Consider the following 23,451-nt stretch of genomic DNA (forward strand, 5'->3'; position numbering starts at 1 on the left):
AGAACACATGCTTAAACACAAACTATTTCCTTTAAAACTACACAGTACATATTCTGAAGTAAATTCTCATAGAAAGAAGTGACCAACCATGTCAAGATGATAAGCTTAATCGCTTATTACAAGGCGATGGATGGATGCACAGAAACTTTAAACAGTCACATCCACCACTTCAAAAAGTTTTGACTCTAAGGGGTAAAGTCAACACATCACTAGCTGGGCAACGGGAAGAAAAAAATAACCCACAAGACCTCCTTTTAAGTTTGTCAAAGTACACATCAAAAACAAAAATATCCTTGAAAACGGTAAGGGGTGGATCCTAGGAAAAAAAATGTTAGACATGTACGGTCAAACACAATGATTTATTAAAAATAAAACGTAAAAATGATTTTTTACATATGCTTCCAAATTCCAGGCATGGGATCCAAGTAGGTTTCATAGAAAACGCTGTAGCCAGGTATCAAGTCCTTACAACAAAGTAAACTACCCCCCGCCCAACCCCCACCCAGGTTTTGCTACAGAATGAGCAAGTTCACTCCCTCCCACCCCCACCCCCCAAAAAAACACAAATTAAAACAAGACATTTTTGCTAGTATAAAAACGACCAAGGTCCAAGTAATAATAAAAAAATAGAGTCCATCAATGACTGTAACACAAAAATGTGTGTGTGGGGCCGAGTCCACCTTCAGGGGGAGACAGGCAGGCAGAGGGGGGGTGTCCCCCCCGGGTAAGCGGCTCCCCCGAGGGCACCTGGGGCGGGCGCGGAGGGGAGAAGCGCCGCCGCCGCCGCCCGGCATCCGCAAGCCGGCTTCTAGAACGAGCCTCCGCCGTAGCCGCCGCCGCCGCCGTAGCCGCCTCTGTACGGTCCACTGTTGCTGCGGCCGCCCCAGCTGCCGCCGCCGCCGCCGCCCTTCATCGGCCCGTACGAGGACTGGTGCTGGCTGTAGCTGCCGAAGCCACCGAAGCCGTTGCCGTAGTCGCTGCCGCCGTACGAGCCGCCGCCGCCGCCCCCGTAGGCGCCGTAGCCCCCGTAACCGCCGTAGCTGTTGTAGCCGCCGCCGCCGCCCTTGGCCAGCCCGTTCTGGTCTCGGCCGCCGCCGCCGCCGCCGCGGCCCCGGCCGCCGCCGCGCCCGCCCCGCGCCGCCCGCGCGCCCCCGCCGCCCGCGTGGATATCCTCCTTGGGCACCGCCTTCTTCACCTCCACGCGGTGGCCCTGGATCGGGTGGAACTTGACCACCGCCGCCTTGTCGGCCGCGTCGTGGCTCTGGAAGTAGACGAAGCCGAAGCCGCGCTTCTTGCCCGACTGCTTGTCGGCGATGATCTCGGCCTTCTCCACGGCGCCGAACTGCGAGAAGTGCTCGATCAGGTCGCCCTCCGCCACGTCGCCCTTGAGGCCGCCCACGAACAGCTTCTTCACCTTGGCGTGCGCGCCGGGCCGCGCCGAATCCTCCCGCGACACGGCGCGCTTCAGCTCCACCGTGTTGCCGTCCACCGCGTGCGGGGACGCGGCCATGGCGGCGTCCGCCTCCTCCACGTTCGAGTAGGTGACGAAGCCGAAGCAGCGGGAGCGCTTCGTCTGGGGGTTCACCACCACCACGCAGTCCGTCAGCGTCCCGAAGGCCTCGAAGTGGCCGCGCAGCCCCGACTCGCTCGTCTGCACGTTCAGGCCGCCGATGAAGAGCTTACAGAGCTGCGAGTTCTCCATGTCGGCCACCCGGGCCCTGCCCCCGCCCTGCGCGCTCCGCGGCGTCGCCGTCGCCGTTAGCGGTCGCCGAGGCCTCTGCCGTCAGAGCCCGGGCCCGGCCGCCGCCGTCGTCGCCGCCGCCGCCGCTGCCGGCGGGGAGAGGGGCGGGAGGGGGAGGGAAGGGGCGCGCTGGCGGCCCGAGGGCGAGCCGAGGACGCTGGAACCCCACCAGGGCAGCCGCGGCCGCCACCTCCGCTCCCCTGCCAGGGCACCACACAAAGAGGCCGCTGAAGGCGCGCGCACCCTCCCCGCGCGGCGCGTCACGCGCGACGTCGGGCCGCCGGCCAATCGGCTCCGCGCTCGCCTTCGTCCCGCCCCCCCGCGCCGCAGCGCCGCTCTAGGCCGCGGCCGCCCCGCCCTCCGCGCCCTCGTCCGGGCCTCGCTCCGCGGGGCGTCCGCCGGGCCTTCCGCCTCCGCGCTCGCGGTCCGCGCGAAGCCGCACGGCCCCGGGGCAGGCCCGCCCGAGCCCTCGGCGCGCAGCCGCCGAGCGTTTCCTCTCGGCCGCGCGGCTGTTCCCGCAGCCTCGCCTCCCTCCCCTCGCCGGAAGCCCCGGCCCGACTCCGCAGTGGCCTTCGCGCCAGCCCCTTGAGGGACGTGTCCGGACAGCCAATCACCGCCGGGCTCTCGGACCCGCTTCCGTCTGCCGCGGGACGGGCGCGCTCCTCTTACGCGCTGGCCCGGCGCCGCCTGTGCGGAGTCGGCCGCCGCCGCCCGCACGCCTCGTCCTCGCGCGCCCTCGCGGCGCTGCTGGCCGTTCCCAACGGATCTGCCCCAGGTCCCCGCGCGGGCTTTTTGAAACCTTGTCTGTTGGGACGGGCCCGCGCCTGGCGTCGGCTCCCCTCCCGGGGCGCAAAGATGGAGGGCCGAGGCCTGCCCCGAAGGCGGTTACTGGCCGTTTAGGGTGGGCTGGTGGCCCGGATAAACTAGCGTGGCTCAGCCCCGTGCCAGAAGCGAGCCTGAGTGGAGTGACAATTCCAAAAGCCCTTCGGACCGGGGGACCTGGACAGGGCCCGAGCCCCGGCCCGCGGTGGCCTTAGCGATGCTCTCTGTCCTGTCCCCTGCTGCAGGCTCCTGCAGACAGACATGCTCCGTGCACGCCAGCCAGTGCTCGTTTGTTTAATCCGCCCCATCTATGCGCTGCCCGCTCAAGTTTTTGAGCCGGGCTTTATCTAGCCCCTGCTGGCCTCGAACTCGCGGGACATTAGCCTCCCAAGCGAAGAAGTTGAACACATTTTTTTTGTTTTTGTTTTTCGAGACAGGGTTTCTCTGTGGTTTTGGAGCCTGTCCTGGAACTAACTCTTGTAGACCAGGCTGGTCTCGAACTCACAGAGATCCGCCTGCCTCTGCCTCCCGAGTGCTGGGATTAAAGGCGTGCGCCACCACCGCCCGGCAAAGTTGAACACTTGCTCCATGCTCACCGCCATCCCCCGTTTGGGAATTAAACCCAATTTCACTAGATCTGTGTCCCCAACGCTCACGTTCCCCTCACTTTCCTCCCCTTCGCCCCTGTTTCGATGCAGCCCTGCCTCTCTCCACTGGCTTGCCGGCTTCATAAAGATGGACAGCTTCTAGCACATCACCCTTGTAACTAGATAATTCGTCACTGTACTAGGTGTCCACAGATAAGCGCTACCTACAACAAAGAAAATGTGTTTTGCTTAAGTAGTGAAATGTTTTAAAGATACTGCCCAAAATTTGCATGCCAGGGTTTGATAGAAATGGGGGAGTGGGCTTGACAGCGTTTGGGAACGGGAAGGCTAAAACATGGACATAACAGCAGCAGGAAACTGGAGGGAAGGAGCTGTTTTGGTGCCCAGATTCCTGTAACTGCAGTTAGAGGATTGTGTCACGTGGGTCCTGGGACTCAAACCCAGGGCTTCTGCTGCCAGTACTCTTCTGAGGTCTGTTTTTATGACATTTCTGATGACTTTCTCCCTTCCCTGCCAAGCTATCGCCCATCTCTTCCTTATTCTCCCCCCCCCCCGTTTTTTTTTTTTTTTGGCAGACTCATAGAGATCCGCCTGCCTCTGCCTCCCAAGTGCTGGCTTAAAGGCATGCACCACCACCACCACCCAGCTAGCCAGGTTGATCTTTTGACTATTGGATTGGAACTATCCATTTGAGCCTGGTGGGGTCACCAGGGGCACACAAGGCATCAGTTCTCTCTTCACCACCCAGCTAGCCAGGTTGATCTTTTGACTATTGGATTGGAACTATCCATTTGAGCCTGGTGGGGTCACCAGGGGCACACAAGGCATCAGTTCTCTCTTCTTGAATCTGCTCGTAGCAAATAAGTCAAAAGTGAGACCAGGAACGCGCGAGTTCCTGTGCCGGGCCCATTCTTTTTTTTTTTTTTTTTTTTTTGGTTTTTTGAGACAGGGTTTCTCCGTGGCTTTGGACCCTATCCTGGAACTAGCTCTTGTAGACCAGGCTGGTCTCGAACTCACAGAGATCCGCCTGCCTCTGCCTCCCAAGTGCTGGGATTAGAGGCGTGCGCCACCACCGCCCAGCCCCGGGCCCATTCTTTTTTTTTTTTTTTTTTTTTTTAAGATTTATTTATTATGTATACAACATTCTGCCTCGATGTATGCCCGCACGGCAGAGGAGAGCGCCAGATCTCAGTACAGATGGTTGTGAGCCACCATGTGGTTGCTGGGAATTGAACTCAGGACCTCTGGAAGAGCAGCTAGTGCTCTTAACCTCTGAGCCATCTCTCCAGTCCCCCGGGCCCATTCTTGTACAGACCTCCCAGGGGCCTCCATAGCCGCTGTCAGTGTGTACTGTGGTGGCCGTGTGAGAAGATGGCTTCCACTGTCCCTTCTATCTTCCGGCTCTTAGGTCCCCACACAGTGTTCCCTGAGCCTTAGAGGACATTTTGCCAGACTTTATTACAGGTCTCGGTAAACTCTAGAAGACCCGCCACTATTTCCTCCTAGACCAGAAGGGCAGCACTAGCCATTGTAAGCTGGATGCTCAGGCTCACATGGTGCGTCACCCCAGGAAAGTTTCTCTCGTGATCTTTCCTTACTCTGTTCTAGTGGTGGCCGACCTGGTAACAGGATGATGGGGGCAGCAGGCAGCAGCGACCCCTGAGCTGTTAGCGGGCTGGTCTTTGAGAGCGAGCCTCCCAGCTGCTCGCAGCTGAAGCCTCAGATACTGGGCCTGCAAGGGGACAGACGCTAGAGGGCGCCACCCACTGAGGCTCCCACCTGCGTGCTGCCCAGGCTTCTCAGCTATCCACAATTCCTGTGCTGTGTGGTGCCAAAGGAGCCTCCAGCCGGCTAACTGGCCACAGGTGGTAGAGATGGTCGACCAGCAACAATCCTCATGTGAAAGCTGGGCTTCACACCCCTGTAACTAAAGCTAGAGCTGAGCGCCAGGAGACAAGCTCAGAGTATCAAGGAGCTCCCTGGGCTCTACTTGTCTTGAAGATGTCCACTGGAGTCTTAATGCCTTAGACCAGTGGTTCTCAACTCGTGGGTCATAACCCCTTTAGGGTTGCCTAAGACCATCAGAAAACACAGATTTTACATTACAATTCATTTTTTTTCTTTTTTTCTTTATCTCGATGTATGCCCGCACGCCAGAGGAGGGCACCAGATCTCAGCACAGATGGTTGTGAGCCACCATGTGGTTGCTGGGAATTGAACTTAGGACCTCTGGAAGAGCAGCCAGTGCCCTCAACCTCCGAGCCATCTCTCCAGCCCTTACATTACAATTCATAACTGTGGCAAAATTACAGCTATGAAGTTGCAACAAAAATAATTGTATGGTTGGGGTCACCACAGCATGAGTTCTGTTAAAGGTCACAGCATCAGGAAGGTTGAGAACCACAGCCTCATCTTTCTGAATCTTTACAAGGATCGTGAAAAGTTCTGTCGAATAACAATTTTCTCCCGGATGAAGTCTTCCACCTTTGAGGGAAGACCTTCAGACACAGGTGGAGCTTTCTGACCTGCAGGGAAGCCCCTCAAGCTCAGGAAGTAAATAACTCAGTAACTTCAGGAAGTCCCTGAAATCCACCCCATCCCCCAGGTTCCCTAACATTCCTGCCGTGCCCCAGGATATATGGGCAGTGAGTTCTGCTGAGAGAAGAGACCAGCAGAACTGCCCTGGGAAGACAGTCTCCAGAACTGCCTGCCCCAGAATGTTATGTGATGCGCTCCGGGCTCCTGGCTTCCCTGAGCTGTCTCCTGTTCTGGGGTGGCCATTTGGTGATGCAGGTGTTGAGGGACATCTGCTTCTATCAGTAACCCCAATAAAACTTACCGGTTCACTAAGTCGGACCCCATAATATCTTGAATTTGGTTTGTTGTTGGTTCCTTGTGCAGGGTGTGGAGATGTCTTCTCAGAGTTAGCATCATGTGACATATCATACACCAGTCTTTCCACTGAAGAAACCAAGGCTACCACCACATTAAGTTGGCCAAACTCCATCATTATCTGTACCATCCTGCTTTCTTGTACATAAAGAGTTAAGCCAAAGAATTACAATACTGGAAGTGGAATCAACCATGTCCACATCTTCATGAATTCCTTTGCTTTAAATATTTAAGAATCCAAGGAAGAGACTGTCACTTTGATATCATTAATGTGCCTAGCTAACTGCATCTGAGGATAATTGTAGTGTTTCTGTCAATCATTAGCATAAACAACAGCAGTCCCATAAGGTTTTACCCCCTAGCGACTCTGGAGCTGTCAAGAGTTAGTGTGAGTAATTCTGTGGTGTTTGCACACTGACATCACCTAATGAAGCACTCCTTGGAAAGTTACACATCCCCGTGGCTTAGCAATGCGTGACTGTAGATGCAGAGGAAACACCTACTGCTTGACCCCAGTTTTAATCTTTGTATTTGATAAAGGAAAAATCAAAACACGGAGTATCAACCTCTGTGTCTCATTTGTGAGTGGCAGAAGCCCTCTCCTCTAGATTCCCAGAGAGTCAAAGCCAATTCCCAAGCTCATGTCACACCCGGCACAGTTTGCTTCTGCCACCTCTGTTGTTCATGGTGTCCCCCGAATCAGATGGTGTCCCATAAATGGGCAGCTTTGCCCAAAGGACATAAAGAGATTGTGAGATCACCTGGTATGATGGTTAATCTTATTTATTTTTCAGACAGGGTCTCTTTACACAGCCCTAACTATCCTGGAACTCTCTACATAAATCAGGCCTTGAACTCACAGAGACCTGTCTGCTTCTGCTTCCCTAGATCTGCTAGGATTTAAGGTGTGCACCACCACACCCATCTATGGTGGTTAATCCTTATCATGAACTTGACTGGATTTAGAATGACCTAGGTAAAACTAGGTCATCTAGTCTGTGAGGATGTTTCTAGAAAAAAGCTAACCAAGGAGTGAACTAACACATTATTAGAGGGTAGAACCCACTCAGGGACTGGGAACTTGGATTGAATGATCCAGGCTAGCACCAGCTGAGCCCCAGCTTTCATCCCGACTCTCTCCTTCCTGACTGCAGAGGCCCTGTTGCCAGCTGTCTCTCGTTCTCCCTCCCGCCATGACGGAGACGGACTAGATCCCCTAGAACTGTGAGCCAAAATGAACTCTTCCCTCATTGCGTAGGTCCTGTGTTCTGTCACAGGCACAATTAACTAACACAGCTACTGCAGCTCTTCCAGTCTGAGAACCGCTTTCCAGGAAGCACTGTGGACATGAAACTGAACCACTGCTTTGTTGGTGAATGAACCACGCTGATGTAGTTGGGGATTTTTGCTCTTGATTCTCATGTCAGCTTCAAGAGGCAAAACCCTAAGTATGGGGCATGGAAATGCAGGAAATGTTCAAGGTGTTGGAGGGAATCAGAACCTAGTGAAAAGCTTTGCCTCTCTCCTGGCCCCTCTAGGCTGAGTCCAGTTTGAGCCAGTTGTGGGGAAAGATACATGAGGTCATAATCGGGACTATAACCTGATAGGGCTAGAATATGCTTATGAAAAGAGAGATGTTGAGATCTCTGCACTGGCAAGAAAAGAGGCCATGTGAGAACCCGGGGAAAGGTGGCCGTCTACAAACTCAGAAGCGGGTCCACCAAGACCCACTTTCAGCTCTGTCTCCATCTTGCACTTCTAGCCTCCAGAAGTGTGAGAAATTGATTTCTGTGTAAGTTCCATTCTGCAGGACTCACGCAGTGTATGAGTCGGGCAGTGGTGGTGCACACCTTTAATCCCAGCACTTGGGAGGCAGAGGCAGGCGGATCTCTGAGTTTTGAGGCCAGCCTGGTCTACAGAAGCGGGTTCATTTTGCTGATTGTCCCCTATTCTTCTACCCTGAGGCTTCCCTTCTTTGGTTTGGTTTTCCGAGACAGGGTTTCTCTGTAGCTTTGGAGCCTGTCCTGGAACTAGCTCTTGAACTCACACCACCTCTCCCTCTCAGCATCCTCTGATGCCTGCAGTTCTCTGTGTAGGGCTGAGGTCCGATGACTTAGGGAGAGTCTTCTTAAAGACTGAAAACAGGGACTGAAGAGGTAGTGGTTGAAAGAACTGGCTGCTCTTCCAGAGGACCCAGGTTCAATTCCCAGCAACCACATGGTAGCTCACACTCCAGTTTCCAGGGATTTGACAGCCTTGCAAAGACACACATGCAGGCAAAATGCTAATGTACATAAAAGTTTTTTTTTTTAATTAAAGAAAAACAAACTTGAAAACAGAGTCCAGCAAGACGGCTCAGAGAGTAGAGGTGCTTGCTTCCAAGCCTGACAACCACAGTTCAATTCTCAGGACCCACAGATGGAAGGAAAGAACCGGCACCCACAAGCTCTCCTCAAACTGTGACATGTGCAAACTCCCATCCCCAAATAAATGTTCTAAACAATAAAAACCTGAAAGCAAATCAGTAGGAAGAAAAAGAGGGAGAGAGGAAGGGAAGGATAGAGAAGGGGAGAATGAGAGAGACAAAAAAGAGAGACGGATGGGAGACAGAAGGGGGATAGACAGCAGATTTCAGGGGGACCCTGAGATAATAACATCAGACAGAGAGGAGACAACAGCTAGTGGAAATTCCTGGGATGGAGCTGAGGGAAGGTCACAGGCTGAGCCCAGGTCCGCATGGAACGGAGCACCTCGTGAGGTCACAGCATAAGGGCTTTTCACATACCCCAGCCCCACACCCTCTTTCTGGTTACTATGGTAACAGCTTCTGGAGGAGCTGAGCAGCCACTGCGTGTCTCAGCACTGTCAACACGGAGCGCACTTTTACAGGGTCCGCCACGTGCCTCTGCAAGGCAGGCGTTGTCCTACGCAGAATCAATAAGGAACCCGAGGCACAAAAAGACATTCACCATACAGCTTCAGAGTGGTTGGTGACATCCGGAGCAGAGCTGGGTGTCCAGACTCTGGCCCTTGAGCACCTCCTGCTGCCTCCTGAGCAGGAGGTGGGAGCCAGAGAGCTAGATGCCAGCCACAGCCAGGTTTGACTGGAGGATGAGGAAGCTGATAAGGCACAGCTCTGGGAAAGTCTCTAAAGTACTAACCTTGCCTTTGGTTTCCACAGTTCTGCTTCTGGCTCACTGTTCTTGTTAACTGAGGTGTGTCAACCCAGAACATGGTTTGTGTGTTTAAAAGCTCTCTCTATGAGAGAGGCTTGGTGCTATGCTGGGATCTGGAACACCTAATGTAGCTGGCCAGCTAGTAAAGACTTTCTATTGGCTTAAACCCATGCCGTCTTTGGCGGATCCCCCACAAAACACATTTAGGAAGAGTCCTCCGAACTTTGGTTCTGAGTGGTTCTTGACTGGTTACTGCAGATCATTTTGTCCAAAACCTCATGGTCCTTCACCCAGAGGTGGCTGTACCGCTTTTCAAACTCCACTCCCTCCTTCTGAGGCCCAGAAACTCACTTCCACCCTGCACTGCAAAGCTGCTCCACAGAGGGCCGGCTGCATTTCTGGCCACTCAAAGGGGCCAGTCCTGGTCCCCCGCTCCTGAGGTGCCTGCTCCTCAGGGAGCCTGCCTTTGTCTAACAAACCACTCTTCGCAGTAGAGGCTTCACAGGGCCTGGCTTTTATCTCTTTTCCTATTTCTCTGGGGAAATCCCCCAAACCCCCCCCCCCCCCCCCGTTGGCAATTTAACAAGCTGAAGTTGTCAAAAATCAAAAAGCAGATACATGAACTGCTGTCTTTTCGCTCTGGCTCTGCTGATCAATGGCAGTACAAAAGAAAGCAGTAGATAGGGCTTTCCCAGAATACCGCGGGAAAATGGTGGAACAAAAGGCAAATTAAAATTTTCAGAAAATTACGATTTCAGGCAGTAGTGGTCCACACCTTTAATCCCAGAACTCGGGAAGCAGAAGAAAGTGGATCTCTGAGTTCAAGGCCATCCTGGTCTATAGTGGGAGTTCCAGAACCACCAGGGCTACACAGAGAAATCCTGTCTTCCTGTCTCTAAAACAATCAGAAAAGCCGGGCGGTGGTGGCGCATGCCTTTAATCCCAGCACTTGGGAGGCAGAGGCAGGCGGATCTCTGTGAGTTCGAGACCAGCCTGGGCTACAGAGCTAGTTCCAGGACAGGAACCAAAACCACAGAGAAACCCTGTCTTGAAAAACCAAAAAAAAAAAAACAAAAAAAAAAAACAATCAGAAAATAATCCCACCATGTGAGTCCTTACTAGGAGCCATTTGGCTACATGGTTGGAAAGGAGAGGCCTCACTTCCTACGCTTGCCTTACTCAGACTGCCTCCTAGGAAACATCTCTAGGAAAGTTTGGGGTTGAACTCTGAGGTCAAAAAGCATCTTGGGGAGCTGCAGATCGCTCTCCGTTCGCCACTACTATGTCTACGCTGACGCGGCTGGCACCTTTCGGTCGCTTCGGAGGCTGGAGAAGGTGGAGTCGTTATGCTGGCGGTGGGGTGCATATTCCACCCAAGTACAGGGAATTTCCCCAGCTTACCCGGAAACAGGTGATCTATGGTGAGTTCTTAAGCTCACTCATGTGGTTCTGGATTCTCTGGCGCTTTTGGCATGACTCGGACGCTGTGCTGGGCCACTTTTCATATCCAGATCCTTCACAATGGACAGATGAAGAATTGGGGATCCCTCCTGATGACAAGGACTGAAGGAGCAAGGTGAGAAGTTTCAAGAAATTACAGCCTTCATATTTAAAGTTGTAAATGTTTTTAAAGTGGTTTGCCAAGAATGAAAAAAAAAAAAAAAGCATCTTGGGCAGTGTCAGATGTGTGTGCTTGCTAATGCTGTGCCCTTTGTGGTCAGCTTTAGGGCGGAAGTAAAATTATCACGTGACTAGTACGTCATTGAAAGGCCCCACTGTGGTAGACGCCTCTCCCTTGACCATCACCCACCCCACCAACCCTACTCTCTGCCTGTCTGAAACTGCTTGGTTGTAAACAGCATGCTTGTCCAAGCTCAACAGCTTTATATAGATGCCTCTCTTGGCCTTAAAGTTCCATAGCCGTTTTAATGTCACGACTCACACAAATAAGGATAATACCCTTGACCTGGTGGTGGCAGTGGTGGCGCACGCCTTTAATCCCAGCACTCGGGAGGCAGAGGCCGGTGGATCTGTGAGTTCGAAGCCAGCCTGGTCTACAGAGTGAGTTCCTGGACAGTCAGGGATATACAGAGAAACCCTGCCTTGAAAAACTAAGAAGAAAAAAAACTTAAAAATCTGCAGTTGAAGAAAAGGCTAAGTAGGAAGGACCCACGTTGGGCTCCCAGAACTGTACCCCTAATGGAGTGGTTCACAACCACACTCCAGTTTCAGGGACTCCACGCCCTCTTCTGATCTATACATGCACTGCACTTATGAGCACATACCCACACACACACATGCACAAACATAATTAAAAGTAAATATTTATGCTGGGTGGTGATGGCACCTGCCCTTAATCCCAGCACTTGGGAGGCAGAAGCAGGCAGATCTCAGTGAGTTCGGGGCCAGCCTGGTCTCCCAAGAGAGTTCCAGGACAGCCAGGACTGTTACACAGAGAAACCCTGTCTCGAAAAAACAAAAACAAATAAATTATAAAAATGAAAATGAATGGCTTCTATGCGAATCTGGACAGTTGGGCAGATGCGAGAAAATCAGCAGCAGTCTCCTTCAGCCCTGTGGGAAGAGGGGAGGATTCTGGGAACCAAGCTTGGGGAAGAAGACACGAGAAGTAACGATGAGTTCAAACACACTGGGATGGCAGGGGTAAAGGAATTTGCTGATGGTCTCGATGAGGGTGTAAGATTAAAGCATGGTCAGACGACCAACCACGGGGAAAGCAGGTTCATTGTCTAAAGTGTGGAAGGCTCAGAGAGGAGAGCAGCATACTTATGGATTTTGTCTTGTTAATATTAAGTCTCTAATTAGATAATCTAAGAGTTCAGTAAGCAAATGGATGTACGGAGATCAGGGATAAAGATCTAATTACACATAGTACTTAAACACACAAGATAACATCACATAGCAAAAGCCTGTAATAGAGAAGCTGTCTTGAGACAAGGCCTGGGGTCATTCCAACATTTAGAACCTGAGAAAAAGCTTGTTCGGAAGACTGATTTTACCTCTGGGACTGTGTGAGGAAGCTTTGCTCCTTGGTGATTCATTCATGTGTCTCCAGCACCTTCTGTTGTCCTTAGAGAGGCTCTGGCTGGCGGTCGCTGTGGGTGAAGCCTGTGGACTAAGGGAGAGTTCCAAAGTCTTGCTTTCTCAGGAAGAAGTTCACGTGGATGGACGGCCCCTCACGTCCAACTCTCACGCGCACCTGATTTCATTGCCAACATTACTGAGAGCCGCAGCTCCCAGTTATTAGACATTAACACAGCCCTAGCCGGGAAGTCTTTACTGAGCCTGCTTGGCTGGTTCCTTCTGGGAGAGTCAGTGAGGCACCGGCCCAGCATTGGCCCAGCTGGGTTTAGTGAGAGTCCCCCTGCAGAGTTGGGGTTCTGTCACTTCCCGCACAAGACAGTAACTGACGCAGATTCGCTGTTTGCACGGGTGGAAGGGGTCCAGTGGAACTGGCTTTCAGGAAAGTGGGGAGAGCGGGAGGGAGGGAATGAGGGAGGGGGAGGCAGAGAAGGAGGGGAGGCAGAGAGGGGAAAGAGAGAAAGAGATCTCCCTGGCTCTACGTCCTTGTTTTTCATTGTTGTCTTTGTTAGTAAAATGTTTCTGTCACTGTCCACGCGTCCCCGGTGGTCTTCTGGCTGTAGAGCACCAGCACCTGGAAATGCCAGCATCTGCCCTCTGGCTGCACCACCCAGCGGTCGGCACAGGAGCGGGGGGGGGGGGGGGGTAGCGTGACCGGTGACGTCAGGGGCCGGGCGGGACCTGTCCCGGAAGCGGGTGCCGAGGATAGAAGAACTGGGAGATGGAGGCACCCGCGGTGCTGCTGGTGATGGGTGTGAGCGGCTCCGGGAAGTAGGTCGCGGAGGCCGCAGGCGGGCGGGAACTGGGAGGCAGTGGGGCGCCCTGAGCCCCGGGAGCCCTGCCTTTGCCGCCCCTGCCGAGGACCCCTGCTCTCCTGCCCCGCTAGCCGCTCCCCAGGGTTACCACGGATGAAAGCCGAGGTCCTGTTGGTGGTGGCTAGCGCCGGGGAATGAAGGTCGGGCGGAGGGAGGCTGCTGGAGTACAGAGCGGAAAGTTGTTACGGGAAAGACGCAGCCCGCCACAGCTTTTAGCTTCAGCCTTCCAAACCTGGACCTCGGGCATCTTGCCGAGCAAGTGGGAGAGTGCAAAGTCCCAAACCAAGAGGTGAACCTTGTCCTGGGTCTGTAAAGCTGTCTGGTTGGGCAGATGGTTTCTCTCCTGGGTGAGTTCCCGGATTTTTCCGAATAGACATTGAAAAGTGAAGATCACCCTGCAAGGTATAGTCTTCCTTGATCGTGTTCCTGCTTAAGCTGGAATGTTCGTATGGAACGTAACCCAGGACTCTGCAAACTATGCAGTTTCTTCCTAGCCCGTTGCAGCCAATTTAGAAGTAAGCCAGCAGCAGTAGGCATTTCGTTTGATAGACACCGGACTGCACCCATATAACCCAAAGACACCAAACTGCAACACGCAACTACAGGCAACAAAATAGATGTTAACTGGTGAACCAGAGGTTCGTAGTCACACGTTGGGGCGCCCTCTGACCTTCAGTCAAGGTGGGGCGACCCACTTCTGTGGGCCCCCACACCAGAGTCTTTTAAGGGTTACTGTGTCCTATCAGGAACTTTCTAAACGGCAAGGTAGGGTAGCTCTTTAAAATGAAATTTTTATTTTTATTGCGTGTATGTGTTTGGGCCCGCACCTGCACACACACACACACACACACACACACACACACACACACACGAGTGCAGATGCCCGCAGACGCATCTTATCCTCTGCAGCTGGGCTTCAGGTCGGTCCTGGGAACTGCTCTCAAGCGCCCTGCAGGAGCAGGATGCACTCTTAACCAGTGAGACATCTCTCCAGCCCCAGAAGGTAGCTTTAGGCTTCCAAAATTACTGTTTTATCCCCACAACAGGCGTTCTAATTTATTAATTATTTAGCAGCATTTAATTTGAGCTAGGATTTTTGATATGCAACCGAGGCTGGCCTTTCAAAGGCAGAGATCTGCCTCAGTTTTCTAGGTGCTGAGATCACAGGCACAATCTGCCATTCTCTGCTGTCAAGCCCTGCATCTAGTCCCAGCAACCACAAAACAGAACTCACAGAGCCTAAAAATCCCTGCTGTTGTATAATTGGGAAACCCATTCTCTCTGTTCATTGCCTCTTCCCCTTTGGAGATCCTTTCTCTCTCGCCCAGAACAGCACCTATCCCATAAATAAGCGCTGATTGTCCTTGTCATGGAGACTGAAGGATGAGCCGGAGAACATTAGCGGTGCTGTTTTCCTTTATTTTACATTGTAGTAAAGCCATCTCAGCGTCTGCTAGAATAAACTTAAATCTGGATTTCTTCAGTCCTCCCCTCTCCCCAACTGTCTTCTAAAGTGACTTTTAGCCCAACCTGCTGGGAGAGAGACACCTGGGCACTGAAGCTGGGTTGTAAGCTTAAATCCAGTCATTGCTTATGAGCCCCATGCTGCACCTTGTTCCTGCCGTCGTCCATAGTCCCTTGTGCGTGAACGGCATCCGGGTTCTCTAGTTTAGATCTGGATGGAGAGGGCACATGAGTTTTTCCTGTCATAACTTAGCTCTTCTTTTAGACTAGAGTTGGTGGCTAATGTTTATTCATAGTTAATCTAGGTTGATTGTAAGTATAATTTTTTTTTTCTGTGCAAAACTCTGGTTTGGCCAGGTGTGGTGGCACTTACCTTTAATCCCAGCACAGCATAGTGGTCTCATCTTTGTCTTTTGGGAACTACTAGGTGACACATTCAATAAAATTGACTGAATTGTGACTGGAAAGGTAACTGGGTGCTGAAGAGCCCTGGCTGCTCTTGTAGAAGACCTGGGTTCAATCCCTAGCACTCAACATGGTGGCTCACGATGGTCTGTAGCCAAGTTTTAGACCCTCTTCTGACCTCCATGGGCACTGCACATGTGTGGTACACTGTAGCATGAATCTAACTGCTCTTAATAATAAAAACCTGGAGTCAGATATTAGGGGGTGAAAGCTGAAAGATCAGAGAAGCCAAACAGCCAGCCATTAGTTCTTACCTCTTCTAAATCTTCAGACCAAATGGGGTGTCCTGTCTACAAGTCCTCAGACTGGATCCTGTGCTCCTGCCTTCTATTCCTCTCTCTGCCCAGCCATATCACTTCCTGTCTCCACCTCCTTAGTGCTGGAATTAAAGGTGGGAGCCACCACCACTTGGTTCTGTTTCTCTTTTAGACTACTTCAATCTCATTGTAGCCCAACCTTGAACTCATAGAGATCCATCTGCCTCTGTCTCTGGAGCTGGGATTAAAGGAGTGTGCCACTATTGCCTGCCCTCTGTGGCTAACTAGTGTGGCTAGCTCCACACTCTGATCGTCAGGCAGGCTTTATTTGTTAAAGCACAAACAATATCACCACAGCGCACTAACTTGCATGAAAACACAATATCACCACAGCGCACTAACTTACATAAAAACACAATATCACCACAGCGCACTAACTTGCATGAAAACACAATATCACCACAGCGCACTAACTTGCATGAAAACAAAATAAAGTTATTTTAATTGGCCGAAGAAACTAGAGGCAAATGGACACCTTGTGTGGTTCAGTTCCCCTGCACAAACTGAGGACCTGAGAAACCCAGTTAGCTATGGGGATAATCATTTAATGACAGAAAGAGGACTGGAGCCCCAGCCCTCCCTCACATGCTCTGTGAGACACCCTGTCTTAACCTTGACCATTCTTGAGTCACTGACCTTGTCTTTTAGGTCTGTCCTTTATGTGTACGGATTGTTGTTTTGTTATTATTTTTGCCTGCCTGTATGAGTACCACATGGGTACAGTGTACGAGGGAGCCAGAAGAGGGCACCAGATCCCCTGCAACTGGAGTTGCAGATGATTATGAACTGTCATGTGGATGTGGGAACCGAACCCAGGGTGCTGGAAGAGCAGCCAGTGCTCTAACCGATGAGCCACCTCTCCAGCCCCTTCTGCGTATCTAGTAAACTAGCAGTGCTTTGATGCATTTATAGGCCCCCCGAATGTTACACAGTGCTGCAGGAGATTAAATTTTATTAGAGTCCCTGCTCACTCGGTGTATCAAATACACTTCAGGACAGACCCCTGACTAGTTGGCCAACACAAATCAAAATAGTATTATTTATTTATTTATTTTAATATTTATTTATTATGTATATGATATTCTTTCTACGTGTATGCCTGCAGGCCAGAAGAGGGCACCAGACCTCATTACAGATGGTTGTGAGCCACCATGTGGTTGCCGGGAATTGAACTCAGGACCTTTGGAAGAGCAGGCAATGCTCTTAACCGCTGAGCCATCTCTCCAGCCCCAAAATAGTATTTTTTAAAATAAATAAATAAATAATTTAAAAACCCAACTCTTTTGAATCTCTAATAAAACTACCATTTTATCCATTAGTATTCTCTCTCAAAAGATGAACATCTACATAATAGGATAAAGCAATGATTCCCTGTCATTTTGTGGGTTTTTTTTAAGATTTATTTATAAATCATGTACACAGTGTTCAGCCTCCATGTATGCCTGCAGGTCAGAAGAGGGCACCAGATCTCATTGTGGGCCACCATGTGGTTGCTGGGAATTGAACTCAGGACCTCTGGAAGAGCAGTCCATGCTCTTAACCTCTGAGCCATCTCTCCAGCCCATTTTGTGGGTTTTTTGAGTCAGCATCTTGGTGTGTCATCCACACTAGCCTAGAACCAACTATCTTTCTGCCTCCATGTCTCATATCCTGAATTTCAGGTGTGACACCACAAACAGCTGTGAGACACTAACTACTGACAAAACCTTTGCTGCTAGTTTTGGTTTGTTCATTTGTTTTGCGGGGCTGCGCGTGCTGGGATCATAGGCATGCACACCACACCTGGCTCAGTGCTCTAATTAGATCTGATACATTGCTTTCTGGGTGAAGGCCATCTCTAGAATTGAGGGTTAAGGGCATCTCTGCTTTAGGACCACACAGGGACCTGCATTTTAGTGTGACAGCTGTTCATCTCCCAAAACAGCTGGCACTTACATGCATTGGGCAGTGATGTAGGAAGTCCTTCTCTATATGTGTTGCTTTTTATTGGTTAATAAATTAAAAAACTGCCTTGGCCTGTTGATAGGGCAGAGTAGAACTAGGCAGAGAAAACTATACTGAAAGCTAGGAGAAAGAAGGCGGAGTCAGGAGAAGCCACGTAACCCCGCCAGAGACAGACTCTGGACAGACTCTGGTTAGCCATAGCCAGGTGGAAATACACAGATTAATGGAGATGGGTTCATTTAAAATATAAGAGTTAGCCAGAAATACGCTTAAGCTATTGGCCAAACGGTATTGCAAATAGTACAGTTTCTATGTGGGTATTTCGGGGCTGAGCAGCCAGGAACAAACAAGCGGCCTCCTACTACAGGGCAGAAATGGAGACATCTCTGGTCTTTCCACAGATCTACCGTGGGCACACTGCTGGCCTCCAAGGTAACGTCTCTCATCCACTGTGCTCTTTTTTTTTTTTAAATAGGGTTTTTTATATTTATTTATTTATTATGTATACAATATTCTGTTTGTGTGTATGCCTGCAGGCTAGAAGAGGGCACCAGACCCCTTTACAGATAGATGGTTGTGAGCCACCATGTGGTTGCTGGGAATTGAACTCAGGACCTTTGGAAGAGCAGGCAATGCTCTTAACCTCTGAGCCATCTCTCCAGCCCTCCATTGTGCTCTTGTCCACTGCTTCCTCCCTTTCTTATGACCTATGGTTTGATGCCTTTGCATGGCAAACCAGGTTTCTTCTTGATAATGAGAGGGGCAGCCTCAGACCAGTGATTCTTCTTCCCTCCTTCCTTCCTTTAAGATTTATTTAATTTTATGTATATGGGCGCTCTATCTGCATGTACACCTGCACACCAGAAGAGGGCATCCAATCTCACTACAGGTGGTTGCGGTTGCTGGGAATTGAACTCAGGCCAATGCTTGTAACCTCTGAGCCATCTCTCCAGTCCCCAGACCAGTGATTTCTTTTTTCTTTTTCTTATTTTTTTTTATTTATTATGTATACAATATTCTGTCTTGTGTGTATGCGTGCAGGCCAGAACAGGGCACCAGACCTCATTACAGATGGTTGTGAGCCACCATGTGGTTTCTGGGAATTGAACTCAGGACCTTTGGAAGAGCAGGCAATGCTCTTAACTCCCAGACCAGTGATTTCTATACCTGCCTGTCAGTAAGCTCCTGGTGACTGTCCCATGGGCCTTGCTGATGCTATATATACTTTTTCCTTCCTTCCTAAAGCTGGGATGGAAATTCTATGATGCCGATGATTACCACTCTGAAGAGAATCGGATGAAGATGGGGAGAGGGGTACCGCTGAGTGACCAGGTAATGTTGGCTATGGGCGTCCAGGATCTCTGTATCATGCCTCCTTCTTTATTAGCCCGGAGCCTGGATTTTCCATGGACACAGCCCCAGGAGTGAGCTACCTTCTGCCCTATCTCGTGCACAGCCAGCCACAGTTTGTTGCAGGATTTTAATCTCTAATCCCCGAGTGGGCAGAGGCTCCCTTGTACTCATACAGGGAAGTTAAAAAGTGTCTCCCAGGCCCTCACCTCCCCCACACCATCCAAGTTCTGGTGAACTCCAAGGCCACAGCAACCTTGTGAATGTGTGATCAGGTGTGATCACCTGTGGCCGGGTGTCTTAATTACTTTTCTACTGCTGTGCTAAAACACCATGACCGAAGCATTTTATAAAAGCACTTAATTGGGCTTCCAGTTTTAGAGGGTTAGAGTCCATGATGGTGGAGCAAAGGCAGGATAGCGGAAACAGCTGAGATTTTCAATAACTGATCTGAAACAGGAGGCGGAGAGCACATTGGGAAAGCGCAAATCGTTTAAAACCGCAAAGCCTGCCCCCAGTGACACACTTCCTCCAGGAAGCCACACCTCCTAATCTTTCCCCCAAAGTTCCATCAGCTGGGGTAGGGACCCAGTACCCAGACATCTGTGCCTATGGAGGCGGGTCTCACTCAAGCCATCTCCACAGGAGCCTCTCAGCTAGTTCCTGGCATGGTCATGTTCCTCCTCATGGGGCTTTTGTGTCTGCGCTCCTCCTAATATCTCAGCTCCTAGGTCACTCCATGGGGACGCCCACTCAAAGGCCATCCTTTCCCATCAAGCTGAAGGTCTTGATAAACCACCAAAGGCAGGCCTCCCCAGAACTAAATCTGAGTCGTTTAAAAGGTTATGGCAGTTGTGTGGTATGGCACGGGGGTGAGAACCCTTGTATGGAATCTCAGGCAAGGGGGGAGACCTTTCTTGGATGGCACTGGGACTTCAAGGCTGGCCTTCTGCTACCCACACCTGGGAGCTGCTTTAGAGAATATACCTGAGAGGCTGGAGAAGTGGCTTGGTGCTTAGGAGCACTGCCTGTTCTCGTAGAGGTCTGGGTTCCGTTTCAGCACCCACATTGGCAGCTCATAGCTGCCTGTATGTAACTCCAGTTCCAGGGGATTCCCCTGCCCTCTTCTAGCGCCTGTGGGCACTGCATGCCCTGAGCATGCTTATATACACACAGGCAAAATACTCACATAAAACAAAATCATACTTGAAGAAATATATCCAAAAGTTAAAATTAAAAAGCCTAATAAGGGGCTGGAGAGATGGCTCAGTGGTTAAGAGCACTAACTTCACTTCCAGAGGACCCGAGTTAAATTCCTAGCACCCACATGGCAGCTCACAACTGTCTGAAGATCCAGTTGCAGGGGATCTGATACCTTCACACCAATGCACATAAAATAAAGTTTAATAAACAAAAAAAATATTTTAAAAAAGCTTAGTAATACCATCATCTTGTCCATTCCCATCAGTGCTTGAATGTGGTAGGAAACCCTGGCTAACGAAGGCACTACAAGAGACAATTTGAAAGACCAAGTTCAAGTGGTACATTAAGAAGTTAACTCAGTGGGGCAGTGGTGGCACACACCTTTAACCCCAGCACTTCAGAGGCAGAGGCAGGAGGATCTCTGAGTTCAAGGCCAGCCTGCTCTACAGAGCCAGGCTACACAGAGAAACCCTGTTGGGGCTGGTCAACTGAAGCAAGGGCTGGGGTAGGAAGCTGTAGACACGCCTAGCTGTAGGTTCTGATCAGGTGTACCGGGAGGATATATTAGCTATGGTAAGAGGTGTGTGACCATCACGGCCAGGGGAGACAGTCACACAGCGGGGAGGCTGCGGGAGGTTTAAAGGATGTAGCTTAAGGGCACTTACACTACTATGAAAGAGCCATTGACACCAGAGCCAAGGAATGGTTTCTGTGGTTGTAGGGTCTTGGGCATGGCCCTCAGCCTGGCCATGCCCAGTTCCCACAACCACTAAGGTCTCTCTGGAGCTAACATTGCGACTATGGTACTATTGTTTCTTACCTGGGAAAGCTTCTAATTCTTTTTTTTTTTTTTTTTTGGTTTTTTGAGACAGGGTTTCTCTGTGGTTTTGGAGCCTGTCCTGGAACTAGCTCTTGTAGACCAGGCTGGTCTCGAACTCACAGAGATCCACCTGCCTCTGCCTCCCAAGTGCTGGGATTAAAGGCGTGCGCCACCACCGCCCGGCAAAGCTTCTAATTCTTGTTCTAATTTCAGGACAGGATTCCATGGCTCTGCAGCTTGCATGACATATTAGTAAGGTAAGAAATCATCTGGCCCTGGTATAATCCAGTAAGTTAAGAAAATCACTTCTGAAATTACAACTGGCTGCACCCATCAGGGTAGAGCCAAAGACGTAGGTGAACCAGGTCCTCAGTCCGCTCTGCCCTCTGAACAGCTCGGAAGGGGCCATTTAACAAGGAACTGAGGATGCCTGGAACCCAAGATCATTCAGATCACTGGTGAAACCTCCACTTAAGGCTGAGCGCACTCAGGGCTCCATTTCCAAGTAACACTTTGCATTGGCAGAGGCTACTCCGCCACCTAGAATTGACACAAAGTACCCCCATTCTGCAGCCCTCATCATTTTTTTTCCCTCTGGGTGTGGGGTGCATCTTGTTCCTTATATTTTGGAAACAGAGATGTGGCCTTGGGACAGCATGTCATTCTAGCCTGTTCAGCCCTGAAGAAAATGTACAGAGACATCTTGATACAGGGAAGAAGCGATGGGCCCCTGAAAAGCGACGGGTCCGCAGAGGAAAGGCTGGCCGGCCAACAGTTCCTGGTGGTCTATCTCAGCGGCTCGTTTGAGATCATTTCCAGACGCCTGTCCCAACGAAAAGGACATTTTATGCCGCCCGAGTTACTGCAGTCCCAGTTCAGCATTCTGGAGCCTCCATCAGCTCCTGAAAACTTCATCCAGGTCAGTGTGGACCAAAGTCTCTCGGAGATCACCAATGCCGTTCTGGAAGCTCTGCCAGTGAAGTAATCGTTCCGCACCTGCGGGGTAGGCGCGCTCTAGTTCAAGCTCCTCCTCGCCAGTGTATTCTAAGTTCCTAATTGAAAGCAAACTGCGGTACTTGGAGAGCACCGTTTGCCTGTATGGACAGGAGTCTGTGGTGTGCAGGTGTGCCGCAGGTGTCCTGCAGGTGTGCCAGGAAGAGGGGAAAGGATGGTAAAAGTTAAGCTTAAACTTAAATCGTGTATAATGGAACCAGATGGTCAGTGGAAATTGTGCAATCAATGCTAGAAATCACTCTCGTTTGAAAGAACAATGCCTTGTGCTTGTGTCTGCACAAATGGATGAAATATGCTACCCTGGAGGCCCGCTGGAATTGGTCTCAGCAATAGAAACCTGAATCAAAGCAGCCACTCACTGCAGGCATTTCACACCATACTGCCGTTGGTTTTCAAACAGGGTGTCACTGTGTAACAGCTCTAGCTGTCCTGGAATTCACTCTGTAGAGCATCCTGAAGCTCAGAGATCTACCTGCTTCTGCCTCCCCAGTGCTGGGATTAAAGGTGTGCATTACCATAACTGGCTTCATCTTCATACATACATCATTATGTCCTATAATCTGCCATTACGCTTTGCTTTAATTCATCCCCCTTCACAGCCTTCCCCTGCCCTTGTCCCCTGCTCCTCCCTGGCAGGTTCCCTTCCTTTCCCCAGGTGACCACCTTCCTGAATTCATGGTTTCTCAGTCTTTCTTAAGATCTCTTCCTGAGCCGGGCGGTGGTGGCGCACGCCTTTAATCCCAGCACTCGGGAGGCAGAGGCAGGCGGATCTCTGTGAGTTCGAGGCCAGCCTGGTCTACAAGAGCTAGTTCCAGGACAGGCTCCAAAACCACAGAGAAACCCTGTCTCGAAAAACCAAAAAAAAAAAAAAAAAAAAACTCTTCCTGCCTGCTTGGTGTACATATCATATATGTATATAAAACTTTAAGTTCAGGTCCTGCTTGGGAGAGAATTGGGCCTTTTTACAACTATATAGAATTCCATTGTGTACGTACATCACACTTAAAACTTTTTTTTCCTTAAAGCTGTGTAAGACATGTACACCAGGCTGGTCTAGAACTCAGAGAGATCTGCCTGCCTCCTGAGTGCTGAAATTAAAGGTGCACACACAACCGCCTGGCATACCCCATTTTCTTCTTTTTTAAATATTTATTATGTATACAATATTCTGTCTGTATGCCTGTAGGCCAGAAGAGGGCACCAGACTTCATTACAGATGGTTGTGAGCCACCATGTGGTTGCTGGGAATTGAACTCAGGACCTGTGGAAGAGCAGGCAATGCTCTTAACCTCTGAGCCATCTCTCCAGCCCCCCCGCCCATTTTCTTTATTTTTTGAGTCAGTGTCTCTCTGTGTAGTCCTGGCTGTCTTGGAGCCCCCTACATCGATCAAGCTGACCTCAAACCCAGAGAGCTGAGAGTAAAGGTGTGTGCAACCATACCCACGAAGGACTTTTTCAGTCGAGAGGATGGGGAGGACCCATCCCATCAGAGCTGCTAGGTCCTGGCCTCAGCACTCTCTCAGGGTTCAGAATAGGACTTCTACAAGCGAAGACTGGGCTTGGAAAATGGACCTGAGGGGTAAAACAAACTGACTTAGGCATGTTTTACCTGAAAGTTTCTTTATTCCTTGGGGGAAGATGAGAATAAGAGCGTAAGGGCAAGATGTAAGGGGTAAGGGGAAGGGAAAAGAAACAGCATAGGGGTATAAGGTATAAAA

At 50.7% G+C, this 23,451-nt stretch overlaps 2 protein-coding genes across 7 annotated transcripts; one reads left to right on the plus strand and one right to left on the minus strand.

The window, feature by feature from the left end:
* Positions 1–554: 554 nt before the first annotated feature.
* Positions 555–1,974, minus strand: Hnrnpa0 (heterogeneous nuclear ribonucleoprotein A0). Its single transcript, XM_057787603.1, has one exon. It carries the CDS (start codon positions 1,700–1,702, stop codon positions 809–811), a length of 894 nt encoding a protein of 297 aa, XP_057643586.1. The 5' UTR covers positions 1,703–1,974; the 3' UTR covers positions 555–808.
* Positions 1,975–13,015: 11,041 nt separating this feature from the next.
* Idnk (IDNK gluconokinase) lies at positions 13,016–22,335 on the plus strand. 6 transcript variants are annotated; one of them, XM_057787685.1, is made up of 5 exons: positions 13,016–13,112; positions 17,748–17,778; positions 18,592–18,678; positions 20,933–20,976; positions 21,356–22,335. In XM_057787685.1, the coding sequence occupies exons 1-5, from the start codon at positions 13,063–13,065 to the stop codon at positions 21,702–21,704; spliced, it is 561 nt and encodes a 186-aa protein (XP_057643668.1). In that variant the 5' UTR covers positions 13,016–13,062; the 3' UTR covers positions 21,705–22,335. The 6 variants fall into 6 exon arrangements, with proteins under 6 accessions (XP_057643668.1, XP_057643672.1, XP_057643671.1 ...); XM_057787684.1 differs by lacking the exon at positions 13,016–13,112 and adding an exon at positions 13,143–13,445; XM_057787686.1 differs by lacking the exon at positions 13,016–13,112 and adding an exon at positions 13,424–13,558.
* The last annotated feature ends 1,116 nt before the right edge of the window (positions 22,336–23,451 follow it).

Source organism: Chionomys nivalis, chromosome 13, assembly GCF_950005125.1.
Source record: "Chionomys nivalis chromosome 13, mChiNiv1.1, whole genome shotgun sequence".
Taxonomy (NCBI): domain Eukaryota; kingdom Metazoa; phylum Chordata; class Mammalia; order Rodentia; family Cricetidae; genus Chionomys; species Chionomys nivalis.

Bases quoted from the DNA above. Each gene is read 5' to 3' on its own strand.
- Hnrnpa0 (XM_057787603.1), bottom strand. From the start codon at position 1,702: ATGGAGAACTCGCAGCTCTGTAAGCTCTTCATCGGCGGCCTGAACGTG.
- Idnk (XM_057787684.1), top strand. From the start codon at position 13,291: ATGAAGGTCGGGCGGAGGGAGGCTGCTGGAGTACAGAGCGGAAAGTTG. The intron at 13,446-17,747 runs GTGAACCTTGTC...GTCTTTCCACAG, and splicing joins GCAAAGTCCCAAACCAAGAG to ATCTACCGTGGGCACACTGC. The intron at 18,679-20,932 runs GTAATGTTGGCT...TTCTAATTTCAG, and splicing joins GGGTACCGCTGAGTGACCAG to GACAGGATTCCATGGCTCTG.